At 46.1% G+C, this 17,287-nt stretch overlaps 1 protein-coding gene across 1 annotated transcript; it reads left to right on the top strand.

Annotated features, from left to right (window-relative positions):
* Nucleotides 1-15,320: 15,320 nt before the first annotated feature.
* On the top strand, nt 15,321-16,756 carry LOC129843764 (protein phosphatase 1 regulatory subunit 3D-like). Its single transcript, XM_055912361.1, has 2 exons — nt 15,321-16,023; nt 16,494-16,756. The coding sequence occupies exons 1-2, from the start codon at nt 15,321-15,323 to the stop codon at nt 16,754-16,756; spliced, it is 966 nt and encodes a 321-aa protein (XP_055768336.1).
* The last annotated feature ends 531 nt before the right edge of the window (nt 16,757-17,287 follow it).

Below are 17,287 nucleotides of genomic sequence, written 5' to 3'. Positions count from 1 at the left end.
TGATAAATATACATTTTCAGAGATGTTAGTAAATTCACTTTTATTGTTTCAAGAAATGAAAGAAATGAAAGAGATTGGTGTGTATTTTCACTATGTAAACTTGGCATGGGGTTGTTCAATGACAGACATGTATTTGTTTAAAATCTATGACTTGATGGTTTCATTTTAGAGATAATCAGTTTGTTTTAGTACAGCTGGGTTTTACACAGTCAAATGTAACAAATAACGATTTTTTGTATAAAGAACTGTGCAAATATTTAAAATATATTCAATACAGTAATAGGATCTGCATGTAAAACATTTGCATTTGACATTTTAGTCATTTATCAGATGCTCTTATCCAGAGTGACTTACAGTCCCCTTCCTCCCTCTCAACCAATGGGCTCACGCTGGCAATGATCACCTTCCTCCCTCTCAACCAATGGGCTCACGCTGGCAATGATCACCTTCCTCCCTCTCAACCAATGGGCTCACGCTGGCAATGATCACCTTCCTCCCTCTCAACCAATGGGCTCACGCTGGCAATGCTTACCTTCCTCTCTCTCTCAACCAATGGGCTCACTCTGGCAATGATCACCTTCCTCCCTCTCAACCAATGGGCTCACTCTGGCAATGATCCCCCCTCTCCCTCTCAACCAATGGGCTCACTCTGGCAATGATCACCTTCCTCCCTCTCAACCAATAGGCTCACTCTGGCAATGATCACCTTCCTCCCTCTCAACCAATAGGCTCACTCTGGCAATGATCACCTTCCTCCCTCTCAACCAATGGGCTCACTCTGGCAATGATCCCCCCTCTCCCTCTCAACCAATGGGCTCACTCTGGCAATGACCACCTTCCTCCCTCTCAACCAATGGGCTCACGCTGGCAATGCTTACCTTCCTCTCTCTCTCAACCAATGGGCTCACTCTGGCAATGATCACCTTCCTCCCTCTCAACCAATGGGCTCACGCTGGCAATGATCACCTTCCTCTCTCTCAACCAATGGGCTCATGCTGGCAATGATCACCTTCCTCCCTCTCAACCAATGGGCTCACGCTGGCAATGATCACCTTCCTCCCTCTCAACCAATGGGCTCACGCTGGCAATGCTTACCTTCCTCTCTCTCTCAAACAATGGGCTCACGCTGGCAATGATCACCTTCCTCCCTCTCAACCAATGGGCTCACGCTGGCAATGCTTACCTTCCTCTCTCTCTCAACCAATGGGCTCACTCTGGCAGTTATCACCTTCCTCTCTCTCAACCAATGGGCTCACTCTGGCAATTATCACCTTCCTCTCTCTCAACCAATGGGCTCACTCTGGCAATGATCACCTTCCTCCCTCTCAACCAATGGGCTCACTCTGGCAATGATCACCTTCCTCTCTCTCAACCAATGGGCTCACTCTGGCAATGATCACCTTCCTCCCTCTCAACCAATGGGCTCACTCTGGCAATGATCACCTTCCTCTCTCTCAACCAATGGGCTCACTCTGGCAGTTATCACCTTCCTCTCTCTCAACCAATGGGCTCACTCTGGCAATGATCACCTTCCTCTCTCTCAACCAATGGGCTCACTCTGGCAATGATCACCTTCCTCTCTCTCAACCAATGGGCTCACTCTGGCAATGATCACCTTCCTCCCTCTCAACCAATGGGCTCACTCTGGCAATGATCACCCTCTTCCCTCTCAACCAATGGGCTCACTCTGGCAATGATCACCTTCCTCTCTCTCAACCAATGGGCTCACTCTGGCAATGATCACCTTCCTCTCTCTCAACCAATGGGCTCACTCTGGCAATGATCACCTTCCTCTCTCTCAACCAATGGGCTCACTCTGGCAATGATCACCTTCCTCTCTCTCAACCAATGGGCTCACTCTGGCAGTTATCACCTTCCTCCCTCTCAACCAGTGGGCTCACTCTGGCAGTTATCACCTTCCTCTCTCTCAACCAATGGGCTCACTCTGGCAATGATCACCTTCCTCTCTCTCAACCAATGGGCTCACTCTGGCAGTTATCACCTTCCTCTCTCTCAACCAATGGGCTCACGCTTTCAATGATCACCTTCCTCCCTCTCAACCAATGGGCTCACGCTGGCAATGCTTACCTTCCTCTCTCTCTCAACCAATGGGCTCACGCTGGCAATGATCACCTTCCTCTCTCTCAACCAATGGGCTCACTCTGGCAATGATCACCTTCCTCCCTCTCTCAACCAATGGGCTCACTCTGGCAATGATCACCTTCCTCTCTCTCAACCAATGGGCTCACTCTGGCAATGATCACCTTCCTCTCTCTCAACCAATGGGCTCACTATGGCAATGATCACCTTCCTCTCTCTCAACCAATGGGCTCACTCTGGCAGTTATCACCTTCCTCTCTCTCAACCAATGGGCTCACTCTGGCAATGATCACCTTCCTCTCTCTCTCTCAACCAATGGGCTCACTCTGGCAATGATCACCTTCCTCCCTCTCAACCAATGGGCTCACGCTGGCAATGATCACCTTCCTCCCTCTCAACCAATGGGCTCACTCTGGCAATGCTTGCCTTCCTCTCTCTCTCAACCAATGGGCTCACTCTGGCAATGATCACCTTCCTCTCTCTCAACCAATGGGCTCACTCTGGCAGTTATCACCTTCCTCTCTCTCAACCAATGGGCTCACTCTGGCAATGATCACCTTCCTCCCTCTCAACCAATGGGCTCACTCTGGCAATGGTCACCTTCCTCCCTCTTAACCAATGGGCTCACTCTGGCAATGATCACCTTCCTCCCTCTCAACCAATGGGCTCACTCTGGCAATGATCACCTTCCTCCCTCTCAACCAATGGGCTCAATCTGGCAATGATCACCTTCCTCCCTCTCAACCAATGGGCTCACTCTGGCAATGATCACCTTCCTCCCTCTCTCTCAACCAATGGGCTCACTCTGGCAATGATCACCTTCCTCCCTCTCAACCAATGGGCTCACGCTGGCAATGATCACCTTCCTCCCTCTCAACCAATGGGCTCACGCTGGCAATGCTTGCCTTCCTCTCTCTCTCAACCAATGGGCTCACTCTGGCAATGATCACCTTCCTCTCTCTCAACCAATGGGCTCACTCTGGCAATGATCACCTTCCTCTCTCTCAACCAATGGGCTCACTCTGGCAATGATCACCTTCCTCCCTCTCAACCAATTGGCTCACTCTGGCAATGGTCACCTTCCTCCCTCTTAACCAATGGGCTCACTCTGGCAATGATCACCTTCCTCTCTCTCAACCAATGGGCTCACTCTGGCAATGATCACCTTCCTCTCTCTCAACCAATGGGCTCACGCTGGCAATGATCACCTTCCTCTCTCTCAACCAATGGGCTCACTCTGGCAATGATCACCTTCCTCTCTCTCAACCAATGGGCTCACTCTGGCAGTTATCACCTTCCTCTCTCTCAACCAATGGGCTCACTCTGGCAATGACCACCTTCCTCTCTCTCAACCAATGGGCTCACGCTGGCAATGATCACCTTCCTCTCTCTCAACCAATGGGCTCACGCTGGCAATGATCACCTTCCTCTCTCTCAAACAATGGGCTCACGCTTTCAATGATCACCTTCCTCCCTCTCAACCAATGGGCTCACGCTGGCAATGCTTACCTTCCTCTCTCTCAACCAATGGGCGTAAATGTTGGGATGTATGGATATGTCAACTTACCCTTGTTCTCTCACTTGCTGTTTTTCAGGAAAGCTTATTGACTGAGGTGAATGTTCAGTCTCCTATTGACCGAGGTGAATGTTCAGTCTCCTACTGACTGAGGTGAATGTTCAGTCCCCTATTGACTGAGGTGAATGTTCAGTCTCCTATTGACTGAGGTGAATGTTCAGTCTCCTATTGACTGAGGTGAATGTTCAGTCTCCTATTGACTGGGGTGAATGTTCAGTCTCCTATTGACTGAGGTGAATGTTCAGTCTCCTATTGACTGAGGTGAATGTTCAGTCTCCTATTGACCGAGGTGAATGTTCAGTCTCCTACTGACTGAGGTGAATGTTCAGTCCCCTATTGACTGAGGTGAATGTTCAGTCTCCTATTGACTGAGGTGAATGTTCAGTCTCCTATTGACTGAGGTGAATGTTCAGTCTCCTATTGACTGGGGTGAATGTTCAGTCTCCTATTGACTGAGGTGAATGTTCAGTCTCCTATTGACTGAGGTGAATGTTCAGTCTCCTATTGACTGAGGTGAATGTTCAGTCTCTTATTGACTGAGGTGAATGTTCAGTCTCCTATTGACTGAGGTGAATGTTCAGTCTCCCATTGACTGAGGTGAATGTTCAGTCTCCTATTGACTGAGGTGAATGTTCAGTCTCCTATTGACTGAGGTGAATGTTAAGTCTCCTATTGACTGAGGTGAATGTTCAGTCTCCTATTGACTGAGGTGAATGTTCAGTCTCCTATTGACTGAGGTGAATGTTAAGTCTCCTATTGACTGAGGTGAATGTTCAGTCTCCCATTGACTGAGGTGAATGTTCAGTCTCCTATTGACTGAGGTGAATGTTCAGTCTCCTATTGACTGAGGTGAATGTTAAGTCTCCTATTGACTGAGGTGAATGTTCAGTCTCCTATTGACTGAGGTGAATGTTCAGTCTCCTATTGACTGAGGTGAATGTTCAGTCTCCTATTGACTGAGGTGATTGTTCTGTCTCCTATTGACTGAGGTGAATGTTCAGTCTCCTATTGACTAAGGTGAATGTTCAGTCTCCTATTGACTGATGTGAATGTTAAGTCTCCTATTGACTGAGGTGAATATTCAGTCTCCTACTGACTGAGGTGAATGTTCAGTCTCCTATTGACTGAGGTGAATGTTCAGTCTCCTATTGACTGAGGTGAATGTTCAGTCTCCTATTGACTGAGGTGAATGTTCAGTCTCCTATTGACCTAGGTGAATGTTCAGTCTCCTATTGACTGAGGTGAATGTTCAGTCTCCTATTGACTGAGGTGAATGTTCAGTCTCCTATTGACTGAGGTGAATGTTCAGTCTCCTATTGACTGAGGTGAATGTTCAGTCTCCTATTGACTGAGGTGAATGTTCAGTCTCCTATTGACTGAGGTGAATGTTCAGTCTCCTATTGACTGAGGTGAATGTTCAGTCCCCTATTGACTGAGGTGAATATTGAGTCTCGTGTTGAGGTGAATGTTCAGTCTCCTATTGACTGAGGTGAATGTTCAGTCTCCTATTGACTGAGGTGAATGTTCAGTCTCCTATTGACTGAGGTGAATGTTCAGTCTCCTATTGACTGAGGTGAATGTTCAGTCTCCTATTGACTGAGGTGAATGTTCAGTCTCCTATTGACTGAGGTGAATGTTAAGTCTCCTATTGACTGAGGTGAATATTCAGTCTCCTATTGACTGAGGTGAATGTTCAGTCTCCCATTGACTGAGGTGAATGTTCAGTCTCCTATTGACTGAGGTGAATGTTCAGTCTCCTATTGACTGAGGTGAATGTTAAGTCTCCTATTGACTGAGGTGAATGTTCAGTCTCCTATTGACTGAGGTGAATGTTCAGTCTCCTATTGACTGAGGTGAATGTTCAGTCTCCTATTGACTGAGGTGATTGTTCAGTCTCCTATTGACTGAGGTGAATGTTCAGTCTCCTATTGACTGAGGTGAATGTTCAGTCTCCTATTGACTGATGTGAATGTTAAGTCTCCTATTGACTGAGTTGAATATTCAGTCTCCTACTGACTGAGGTGAATGTTCAGTCTCCTATTGACTGAGGTGAATGTTCAGTCTCCTATTGACTGAGGTGAATGTTCAGTCTCCTATTGACTGAGGTGAATGTTCAGTCTCCTATTGACCTAGGTGAATGTTCAGTCTCCTATTGACTGAGGTGAATGTTCAGTCTCCTATTGACTGAGGTGAATGTTCAGTCTCCTATTGACTGAGGTGAATGTTCAGTCTCCTATTGACTGAGGTGAATGTTCAGTCCCCTATTGACTGAGGTGAATATTAAGTCTCGTGTTGAGGTGAATGTTCAGTCTCCTATTGACTGAGGTGAATGTTCAGTCTCCTATTGACTGAGGTGAATGTTCAGTCTCCTATTGACTGAGGTGAACGTTCAGTCTCCCATTGACTGAGGTGAATGTTCAGTCTCCTATTGACTGAGGTGAATGTTAAGTCTCCTATTGACTGAGGTGAATGTTCAGTCCCCTATTGACTGAGGTGAATGTTCAGTCTCCTATTGACTGAGGTAAATGTTAAGTCTCCTATTGACTGAGGTGAATGTTAAGTCTCCTATTGACTGAGGTGAATGTTCAGTCCCCTATTGACTTAGGTGAATGTTCAGTCCCCTATTGACTGAGGTGAATGTTCAGTCTCCTATTGACTGAGGTGAATGATCAGTCTCCTATTGACTGAGGTGAATGTTCAGTCTCCTATTGACTGAGGTGAATGTTCAGTCTCCTATTGTCTGAGACGAATGTTCAGTCTCCTATTGACTGAGGTGAATGTTCAGTCTCCTATTGTCTGAGGTGAATGTTCAGTCTCCTATTGACTGAGGTGAATGTTCAGTCTCCTATTGTCTGAGGTGAATGTTCAGTCTCCTATTGTCTGAGACGAATGTTCAGTCTCCTATTGACTGAGGTGAATGTTCAGTCTCTTATTGACTGAGGTGAATGTTCAGTCTCCTATTGACTGAGGTGAATGTTCAGTCCCCTATTGACTGAGGTGAATATTAAGTCTCGTGTTGAGGTGAATGTTCAGTCTCCTATTGACTGAGGTGAATGTTCAGTCTCCTATTGACTGAGGTGAATGTTCAGTCTCCTATTGACTGAGGTGAACGTTCAGTCTCCCATTGACTGAGGTGAATGTTCAGTCTCCTATTGACTGAGGTGAATGTTAAGTCTCCTATTGACTGAGGTGAATGTTCAGTCCCCTATTGACTGAGGTGAATGTTCAGTCCCCTATTGACTGAGGTGAATATTAAGTCTCGTGTTGAGGTGAATGTTCAGTCTCCTATTGACTGAGGTGAATGTTCAGTCTCCTATTGACTGAGGTGAATGTTCAGTCTCCTATTGGCTGAGGTGAACGTTCAGTCTCCCATTGACTGAGGTGAATGTTCAGTCTCCTATTGACTGAGGTGAATGTTAAGTCTCCTATTGACTGAGGTGAATGTTCAGTCCCCTATTGACTGAGGTGAATATTAAGTCTCGTGTTGAGGTAAATGTTAAGTCTCCTATTGACTGAGGTGAACGTTCAGTCTCCCATTGACTGAGGTGAATGTTCAGTCTCCTATTGACTGAGGTGAATGTTAAGTCTCCTATTGACTGAGGTGAATGTTCAGTCCCCTATTGACTGAGGTGAATGTTCAGTCCCCTATTGACTGAGGTGAATATTAAGTCTCGTGTTGAGGTGAATGTTCAGTCTCCTATTGACTGAGGTGAATGTTCAGTCTCCTATTGACTGAGGTGAATGTTCAGTCTCCTATTGGCTGAGGTGAATGTTCAGTCTCCTATTGACTGAGGTGAATGTTCAGTCTCCTATTGACTGAGGTGAATGTTCAGTCTCCTATTGACTGGGGTGAATGTTCAGTCTCCTATTGACTGAGGTGAATGTTCAGTCTCCTATTGACTGAGGTGAATGTTCAGTCTCCTATTGACCGAGGTGAATGTTCAGTCTCCTACTGACTGAGGTGAATGTTCAGTCCCCTATTGACTGAGGTGAATGTTCAGTCTCCTATTGACTGAGGTGAATGTTCAGTCTCCTATTGACTGAGGTGAATGTTCAGTCTCCTATTGACTGGGGTGAATGTTCAGTCTCCTATTGACTGAGGTGAATGTTCAGTCTCCTATTGACTGAGGTGAATGTTCAGTCTCCTATTGACTGAGGTGAATGTTCAGTCTCTTATTGACTGAGGTGAATGTTCAGTCTCCTATTGACTGAGGTGAATGTTCAGTCTCCCATTGACTGAGGTGAATGTTCAGTCTCCTATTGACTGAGGTGAATGTTCAGTCTCCTATTGACTGAGGTGAATGTTAAGTCTCCTATTGACTGAGGTGAATGTTCAGTCTCCTATTGACTGAGGTGAATGTTCAGTCTCCTATTGACTGAGGTGAATGTTAAGTCTCCTATTGACTGAGGTGAATGTTCAGTCTCCCATTGACTGAGGTGAATGTTCAGTCTCCTATTGACTGAGGTGAATGTTCAGTCTCCTATTGACTGAGGTGAATGTTAAGTCTCCTATTGACTGAGGTGAATGTTCAGTCTCCTATTGACTGAGGTGAATGTTCAGTCTCCTATTGACTGAGGTGAATGTTCAGTCTCCTATTGACTGAGGTGATTGTTCTGTCTCCTATTGACTGAGGTGAATGTTCAGTCTCCTATTGACTAAGGTGAATGTTCAGTCTCCTATTGACTGATGTGAATGTTAAGTCTCCTATTGACTGAGGTGAATATTCAGTCTCCTACTGACTGAGGTGAATGTTCAGTCTCCTATTGACTGAGGTGAATGTTCAGTCTCCTATTGACTGAGGTGAATGTTCAGTCTCCTATTGACTGAGGTGAATGTTCAGTCTCCTATTGACCTAGGTGAATGTTCAGTCTCCTATTGACTGAGGTGAATGTTCAGTCTCCTATTGACTGAGGTGAATGTTCAGTCTCCTATTGACTGAGGTGAATGTTCAGTCTCCTATTGACTGAGGTGAATGTTCAGTCTCCTATTGACTGAGGTGAATGTTCAGTCTCCTATTGACTGAGGTGAATGTTCAGTCTCCTATTGACTGAGGTGAATGTTCAGTCCCCTATTGACTGAGGTGAATATTGAGTCTCGTGTTGAGGTGAATGTTCAGTCTCCTATTGACTGAGGTGAATGTTCAGTCTCCTATTGACTGAGGTGAATGTTCAGTCTCCTATTGACTGAGGTGAATGTTCAGTCTCCTATTGACTGAGGTGAATGTTCAGTCTCCTATTGACTGAGGTGAATGTTCAGTCTCCTATTGACTGAGGTGAATGTTAAGTCTCCTATTGACTGAGGTGAATATTCAGTCTCCTATTGACTGAGGTGAATGTTCAGTCTCCCATTGACTGAGGTGAATGTTCAGTCTCCTATTGACTGAGGTGAATGTTCAGTCTCCTATTGACTGAGGTGAATGTTAAGTCTCCTATTGACTGAGGTGAATGTTCAGTCTCCTATTGACTGAGGTGATTGTTCAGTCTCCTATTGACTGAGGTGAATGTTCAGTCTCCTATTGACTGAGGTGAATGTTCAGTCTCCTATTGACTGATGTGAATGTTAAGTCTCCTATTGACTGAGTTGAATATTCAGTCTCCTACTGACTGAGGTGAATGTTCAGTCTCCTATTGACTGAGGTGAATGTTCAGTCTCCTATTGACTGAGGTGAATGTTCAGTCTCCTATTGACTGAGGTGAATGTTCAGTCTCCTATTGACCTAGGTGAATGTTCAGTCTCCTATTGACTGAGGTGAATGTTCAGTCTCCTATTGACTGAGGTGAATGTTCAGTCTCCTATTGACTGAGGTGAATGTTCAGTCTCCTATTGACTGAGGTGAATGTTCAGTCCCCTATTGACTGAGGTGAATATTAAGTCTCGTGTTGAGGTGAATGTTCAGTCTCCTATTGACTGAGGTGAATGTTCAGTCTCCTATTGACTGAGGTGAATGTTCAGTCTCCTATTGACTGAGGTGAACGTTCAGTCTCCCATTGACTGAGGTGAATGTTCAGTCTCCTATTGACTGAGGTGAATGTTAAGTCTCCTATTGACTGAGGTGAATGTTCAGTCCCCTATTGACTGAGGTGAATGTTCAGTCTCCTATTGACTGAGGTAAATGTTAAGTCTCCTATTGACTGAGGTGAATGTTAAGTCTCCTATTGACTGAGGTGAATGTTCAGTCCCCTATTGACTTAGGTGAATGTTCAGTCCCCTATTGACTGAGGTGAATGTTCAGTCTCCTATTGACTGAGGTGAATGATCAGTCTCCTATTGACTGAGGTGAATGTTCAGTCTCCTATTGACTGAGGTGAATGTTCAGTCTCCTATTGTCTGAGACGAATGTTCAGTCTCCTATTGACTGAGGTGAATGTTCAGTCTCCTATTGTCTGAGGTGAATGTTCAGTCTCCTATTGACTGAGGTGAATGTTCAGTCTCCTATTGTCTGAGGTGAATGTTCAGTCTCCTATTGTCTGAGACGAATGTTCAGTCTCCTATTGACTGAGGTGAATGTTCAGTCTCTTATTGACTGAGGTGAATGTTCAGTCTCCTATTGACTGAGGTGAATGTTCAGTCCCCTATTGACTGAGGTGAATATTAAGTCTCGTGTTGAGGTGAATGTTCAGTCTCCTATTGACTGAGGTGAATGTTCAGTCTCCTATTGACTGAGGTGAATGTTCAGTCTCCTATTGACTGAGGTGAACGTTCAGTCTCCCATTGACTGAGGTGAATGTTCAGTCTCCTATTGACTGAGGTGAATGTTAAGTCTCCTATTGACTGAGGTGAATGTTCAGTCCCCTATTGACTGAGGTGAATGTTCAGTCCCCTATTGACTGAGGTGAATATTAAGTCTCGTGTTGAGGTGAATGTTCAGTCTCCTATTGACTGAGGTGAATGTTCAGTCTCCTATTGACTGAGGTGAATGTTCAGTCTCCTATTGGCTGAGGTGAACGTTCAGTCTCCCATTGACTGAGGTGAATGTTCAGTCTCCTATTGACTGAGGTGAATGTTAAGTCTCCTATTGACTGAGGTGAATGTTCAGTCCCCTATTGACTGAGGTGAATATTAAGTCTCGTGTTGAGGTAAATGTTAAGTCTCCTATTGACTGAGGTGAATGTTAAGTCTCCTATTGACTGAGGTGAATGTTCAGTCCCCTATTGACTTAGGTGAATGTTCAGTCCCCTATTGACTGAGGTGAATGTTCAGTCTCCTATTGACTGAGGTGAATGATCAGTCTCCTATTGACTGAGGTGAATGTTCAGTCTCCTATTGACTGAGGTGAATGTTCAGTCTCCTATTGTCTGAGACGAATGTTCAGTCTCCTATTGACTGAGGTGAATGTTCAGTCTCCTATTGTCTGAGGTGAATGTTCAGTCTCCTATTGACTGAGGTGAATGTTCAGTCTCCTATTGTCTGAGGTGAATGTTCAGTCTCCTATTGTCTGAGACGAATGTTCAGTCTCCTATTGACTGAGGTGAATGTTCAGTCTCTTATTGACTGAGGTGAATGTTCAGTCTCCTATTGACTGAGGTGAATGTTCAGTCTCCTATTGACTGAGGTGAATATTCAGTCTCCTATTGACTGAGGTGAATGTTCAGTCTCCTATTGACTGAGGTGAATGTTCAGTCTCCTATTGACTGAGGTGAATGTTCAGTCTCTTATTGACTGAGGTGAATGTTCAGTCTCCTATTGACTGAGGTGAATGTTCAGTCTCCTATTGACTGAGGTGAATGAAGTTAGAAGAACAAGGTGATAATGCCTGGAGAACATTTGGCTTGTTTCTGCTTTTCTCCTAATTGCGTTTTAGAGTTTTTAAGTTGTTTAGAAATGCAGTTAATGAGCTTCAATTTAAAAATAAATAATTGGAGGGGCTGAGGTTCAAATCAAGTCAAATCAAACTTCATTTATCAAATGCGCTGAATACAACAGGTGTAGACATTACAGTGAAATGCTTACTTACAAGCCCTTAACCAACGACGCTTTAAGATTTTTTAAAATAATAAGTGTTAAGTCAAAAATAGAAAAGTAAAAAATAGAAAATAAAAGTAACAAATAATTAAACAGTAGCAGTGAAATATCAAGCGAGGCTACATACAGAGGGTATCGGTACAGAGTCAATGTGCGGGGGCACCGGTTAGTTGAGGTAATCGAGGTAATATGTACAGTACATGTAGGTAGAGCAGCAGAGGGAGCAGTCGTGTGGTTGGTGATTATAACTGGAAGCGCTGAGGCTCAGAGCAGCAGAGGGAGCAGACATGTGTTTGGAGTTAAAGCAGCGACGAGTGAGAAGTTATGTGGTCAGTTGGTAGAGCACTGGTCCCGTGTGGCTCAGTTGGTAGAGCATGGCGCTTGCAACGCCAGGGTTGTGGGTTCATTTCCCACGGGGGGACCAGGATGAATATGTATGAAATTTCCAATTTGTAAGTTGCTCTGGATAAGAGCGTCTGCTAAATGACTTATATGTAATTGTAAAAATGTGGTTGGTGAGATAGAGAGAGCAACAAGTCATCAACTTGGACAGGGCAGCAGAGTGAAACAGAGAATGGTGTCTGGTTAGACACAACGACACTTCGCTTGAGGTTACCGTTACCTACTGGTGGACATACAGATATATTTCCATGTTTAAATGTTGAGTAGGCTGCTGGTCGTATATTTACATGTTTAAATGTTGAGTAGGCTGCTGGTCGTATATCTAAATGTTTAAATGTTGAGTAGGCTGCTGGTTGTATATTTACATGTTTAAATGTTGAGTAGGCTGCTGGTCGTATATTTCCATGTTTAAATGTTGAGTAGGCTGCTGGTCGTATATCTAAATGTTTAAATGTTGAGTAGGCTGCTGGTCGTATATTTACATGTTTAAATGTTGAGTAGGCTGCTGGTCGTATATTTACATGTTTAAATGTTGAGTAGGCTGCTGGTCGTATATTTACACGTTTAAATGTTGAGTAGGCTGCTGGTCGTATATCTACATGTTTATATGAGCTATTTCCCAATGAATGTTATGTGCATGTGGGAACAAGTAGAGTTCTTCCAGTCTTATGCATAGCATAACTAGCAGATGACAGTATTGTGTTGGTCCTGTAACCATGACATCAATCAATCAATCAAGTTTATTTCATATAGCCCTTCGTACATCAGCTAATATCTCGAAGTGCTGTACAGAAACACAGCCTAAAACCCCAAACAGTAAGCAATGCAGGTGTAGAAGCATGGTGGCTGGGAAAAACTCCCTAGAAAGGCCAAAACCTAGGAAGAAACCTAGAGAGGAACCAGGCTATGAGGGGTGGCCAGTCCTCTTCTGGCTGTGCCGGGTGGAGATTATAACAGAACATGGCCAAGATGTTCAAAATGTTCATAAATGACCAGCATGGTCAAATAATAATCAGGAATAAATGTCAGTTGGCTTTTCATAGCCGATCATTAAGAGTTGAAAACAGCAGGTCTGGGACAGGTAGCACATCCGGTGGACAGGTCAGGGTTCCATAACCGCAGGCAGAACAGTTGAAACTGGGACAGCAGCAAGGCCAGGTGGACTGGAGACAGCAAGGAGTCATCATGCCCGGTCGTCCTGATGCATGGTCCTAGGGCTCAGGTCCTCCGAGAGAGAGAAAGAAAGAGAGAAGGAGAGAATTAGAGAGAGCATACTTAAATTCACACAGGACACTGGATAGGACAGGAGAAGTACTCCAGGTATAACCAACTGACCTTAGCCCCCTGACACAAACTACTGCAGCATAAAAACTGGAGGCTGAGACAGGAGGGGTCAGGAGACACTGTGGCCCCATCCGATGATACCCCCGGACAGGGCCAAACAGGAAGGATATAACCCCACCCACTCTGCCAAAGCATAGCCCCCGCACCACTAGAGGGATATCTTCAACCACCAACTTACAATCCTGAGACAAGGCCGAGTATAGCCCACAAAGATCTCCACCACAGCACAAACCAAGGGGGGGCGCCAACCCGGACAGGAAGATCACGTCAGTAACTCAACCCACTCAAGTGACGCACCCCTCCCAGGGACGGCATGAAAGAGCACCAGTAAGTCAGTGACTCAGCCCCTGTAATAGGGTTAGAGGCAGAGAATCCCAGTGGAGAGAGGGGAACCGGCCTGGCAGAGACAGCAAGGGCGGTTCGTTGCTCCAGAGCCTTTCCGTTCACCTTCACACTCCTGGGCCAGACTACACTGAATTATATGACCTACTGAAGAGATAAGTCTTCAGTAAAGACTTAAAGGTTGAGACCGAGTTTGCGTCTCTCACATGGGTAGGCAGACCATTCCATAAAAATGGAGATCTATAGGAGAAAGCCCTGCCTCCAGCTGTTTGCTTAGAAATTCTAGGGACAATTAGGAGGCCTGCGTCTTGTGACCGTAGCGTACGTGTAGGTATGTACGGCAGGACCAACTCGGAAAGATAGGTAGGAGCAAGCCCATGTAACGCTTTATAGGTTAACAGTAAAACCTTTAAATCAGCCTTTGCCTTAACAGGAAGCCAGTGTAGGGAAGCTAGCACTGGAGGAATATGATCAAATTTCTTGGTTCTAGTCAGGATTCTAGCAGCCGTATTTAGCACTAACTGAAGTTTATTTAGTGCTTTATCCGGGTAGCCGGAAAGTAGAGCATTGCAGTAGTCTAACCTAGAAGTAACAAATGCATGGATACATTTTTCTGCACCATCTTTGTACAGAAAGTTTCTCATTTTTGCAATGTTACGTAGATGGAAAAAGCTGTCCTTGAAACAGTCTTGATATGTTCGTCAATAGAGAGATCAGGGTCGAGAGTAACGCCGAGGTCCTTCACAGTTTTATTTGAGACGACTTTACAACCATCAAGATTAATTGTCAGATTTAACAGAAGATCTCTTTGTTTCTTGGGACCTAGAACAAGCATCTCTGTTTTGTCCGAGTTTAAAAGTAGAAAGTTTTCAGCCATCCACTTCCTTATGTCTGAAACACAGGCTTCTAGCGAGGGCAATTTTGGGGCTTCACCATGTTTCATTGAAATGTACAGCTGTGTGTCATCCGCATAGCAGTGAAAGTTAACATTATGTTTTCGAATGACATCCCCAAGATGTAAAATATATAGTGAAAACAATAGTCGTCCTAAAACGGAACCGTGAGGAACACCAAAATGTTCAGTTGATTTGTCAGAGGACAAACCATTCACAGAGACAAACTGATATCTTTCCGACAGATAAGATCTAAACCAGGCCAGAACTTGTCCGTACAGACCAATTTGGGTTTCCAGACATAACTAACAGATGACAGTATTGTGTTGGTCCTCCTATAACCATGACATAACTAACAGATGACAGTATTGTGTTGGTCCTCCTATAACCATGACATAACTAACAGATGACAGTATTGTGTTGGTCCTCCTATAACCATGACATAACTAACAGATGACAGTATTGTGTTGGTCCTCCTATAACCATGACATAACTAACAGATGACAGTATTGTGTTGGTCCTCCTATAACCATGACATAACTAACAGATGACAGTATTGTGTTGGTCCTATAACCTCTTCTCCAGACTAATTTCCCACCTCAAAGAGAGAGCTAGCTGTTGGACAACATTAGTGTCCTACTATAACAGTGTACTAACAGTGTTGTGTTGTCTCTCCTTGTCCCTGCCAGTCCCAGTGTGTATGATGAGTAGCATGACCAGCGTGGGGAGGTCCAGGGCACTGTTTCCTGGTGGCGTTGGGAAGGAGAGGGAGCGGGAATCGTCTCGTGACAACGACAGACTGAAAACAGTGTCTCCATGCATCAAAGGTCAACCCAGAACAGTTTCACCGGGCATGATAGGGGGTCCCTGTCAGACCACTACTGAGACCATCCGAGTGACAGACATCTTGGACTCCAAACCAGAGCCAAACAAGGCCCCTGTCAGGATCCGGCCCCGCAGCGCACGTCCCCCGCCACCCAAGGAGCCCATGTTCGTTTGCAGCCTGTCCAGTGACCCTCCCACCCAGCCCATCATAAGACGCAGGGCCCAGTCTCTGCCCTCGGTCCACGAGAGAATCAGAGACCACCAGGTACGCTTCCTGGACTCCTTGGGGCTGGAGCTGGAGGATGTCAAGGTGTTCAAGAAGGGGGAGGAGCCTCGTATCCCCGCCCACGTCTTCTCCAGACTCCTGATGAGCTCTGAGATGAACTCAGGCCGGTCCCTGGAGCTTTCCCTGCCCTACTTCAAGCCCTGCTTCCCTGAGAACAGGGGCTCCCTACCAGGGTTTGTTCAGGATCAGGTCCTGTGTTCTGAGCTTGGCATCATCGGCACGGTGCAGGTCCTCAACCTGGCCTTCAACAAGGAGGTGACAATCCACTTCTCCTTCACCAACTGGAGGAGCAGTGCTGAGACCAGACCCTGCTGGGTGGCTACCCTCCACAGGGATCAGATGGAGGGACCAGAGCCTGCTGGGTGGCTACCCTCCACAGGGATCAGATGGAGGGACCAGAGCCTGCTGGGTGGCTACCCTCCACAGGGATCAGATGGAGGAACCAGAGCCTGCTGGGTGGCTACCCTCCACAGGGATCAGATGGAGGGACCAGAGCCTGCTGGGTGGCTACCCTCCACAGGGATCAGATGGAGGGACCAGAGCCTGCTGGGTGGCTACCCTCCACAGGGATCAGATGGAGGGACCAGAGCCTGCTGGGTGGCTACCCTCCACAGGGATCAGATGGAGGGACCGGAGCCTGCTGGGTGGCTACCCTCCACAGGGATCAGATGGAGGGACCGGAGCCTGCTGGGTGGCTACCCTCCACAGGGATCAGATGGAGGGACCAGAGCCTGCTGGGTCGCTACCCTCCACAGGGAAAAGATGGAGGGACCAGAGCCTGCTGGGTGGCTAACCTCCACAGGGATCAGATGGAGGGACCGGAGTCTGATGTATTCCGGTTCCGTCTGCCCGTCCCGCCCTTCATCCTGCTGCCTGGAGCCCAGCTGGAGTTCGCTGTGTGTTACAGAGTGATGGGAGCTGAGTACTGGGACAACAACGATGGGAACAACTACAAACTGTCCTATCACAGTTACACACTCACTGTGCCCCGGGAGTGTGAGGACAGCATGGTGCACTACACCTGACTGGCCACTTGGGGCCACCAGAGCTGTAAACAGATATCTACTATATTTTATTTGTAATTTAATTTGACCTTTATATTACCTAAAGTTAAAAAGGGGACAGAAATGTAGACAGAGATTGATATGCATCTACCACCACGGGATAGACCACCACGGGATAGACCACCACGGGATAGACTACCACGGGATAGACCACCACGGGATAGACCACCACGGGATAGACCTCCACAGGATAGACCACCACGGAATAGACTACCACGGTATAGACCACCACGGAATAGACTACCACGGTATAGACCACCACGGTATAGACCACCACGGAATAGACTACCACGGTATAGACCACCACGGTATAGACCACCACAGTATAGACCACCACGGTATAGACCACCACAGTATAGACCACCACGGTATAGACCACCACAGTATAGACCACCACGGTATAGACCACCACAGTATAGACCACCACGGGATAGACCACCACAGGATAGACCACCACAGGATAGACCACCACAGGATAGACTACCACAGGAT

The sequence above is a fragment of the Salvelinus fontinalis genome, unplaced genomic scaffold (assembly GCF_029448725.1).
Source record: "Salvelinus fontinalis isolate EN_2023a unplaced genomic scaffold, ASM2944872v1 scaffold_0159, whole genome shotgun sequence".
In the NCBI taxonomy this organism is placed as follows: Eukaryota; Metazoa; Chordata; class Actinopteri; order Salmoniformes; family Salmonidae; genus Salvelinus; species Salvelinus fontinalis.
Note: the sequence above shows the minus strand (reverse complement) of the source record. Positions and strands in the feature narration are given on the sequence as shown.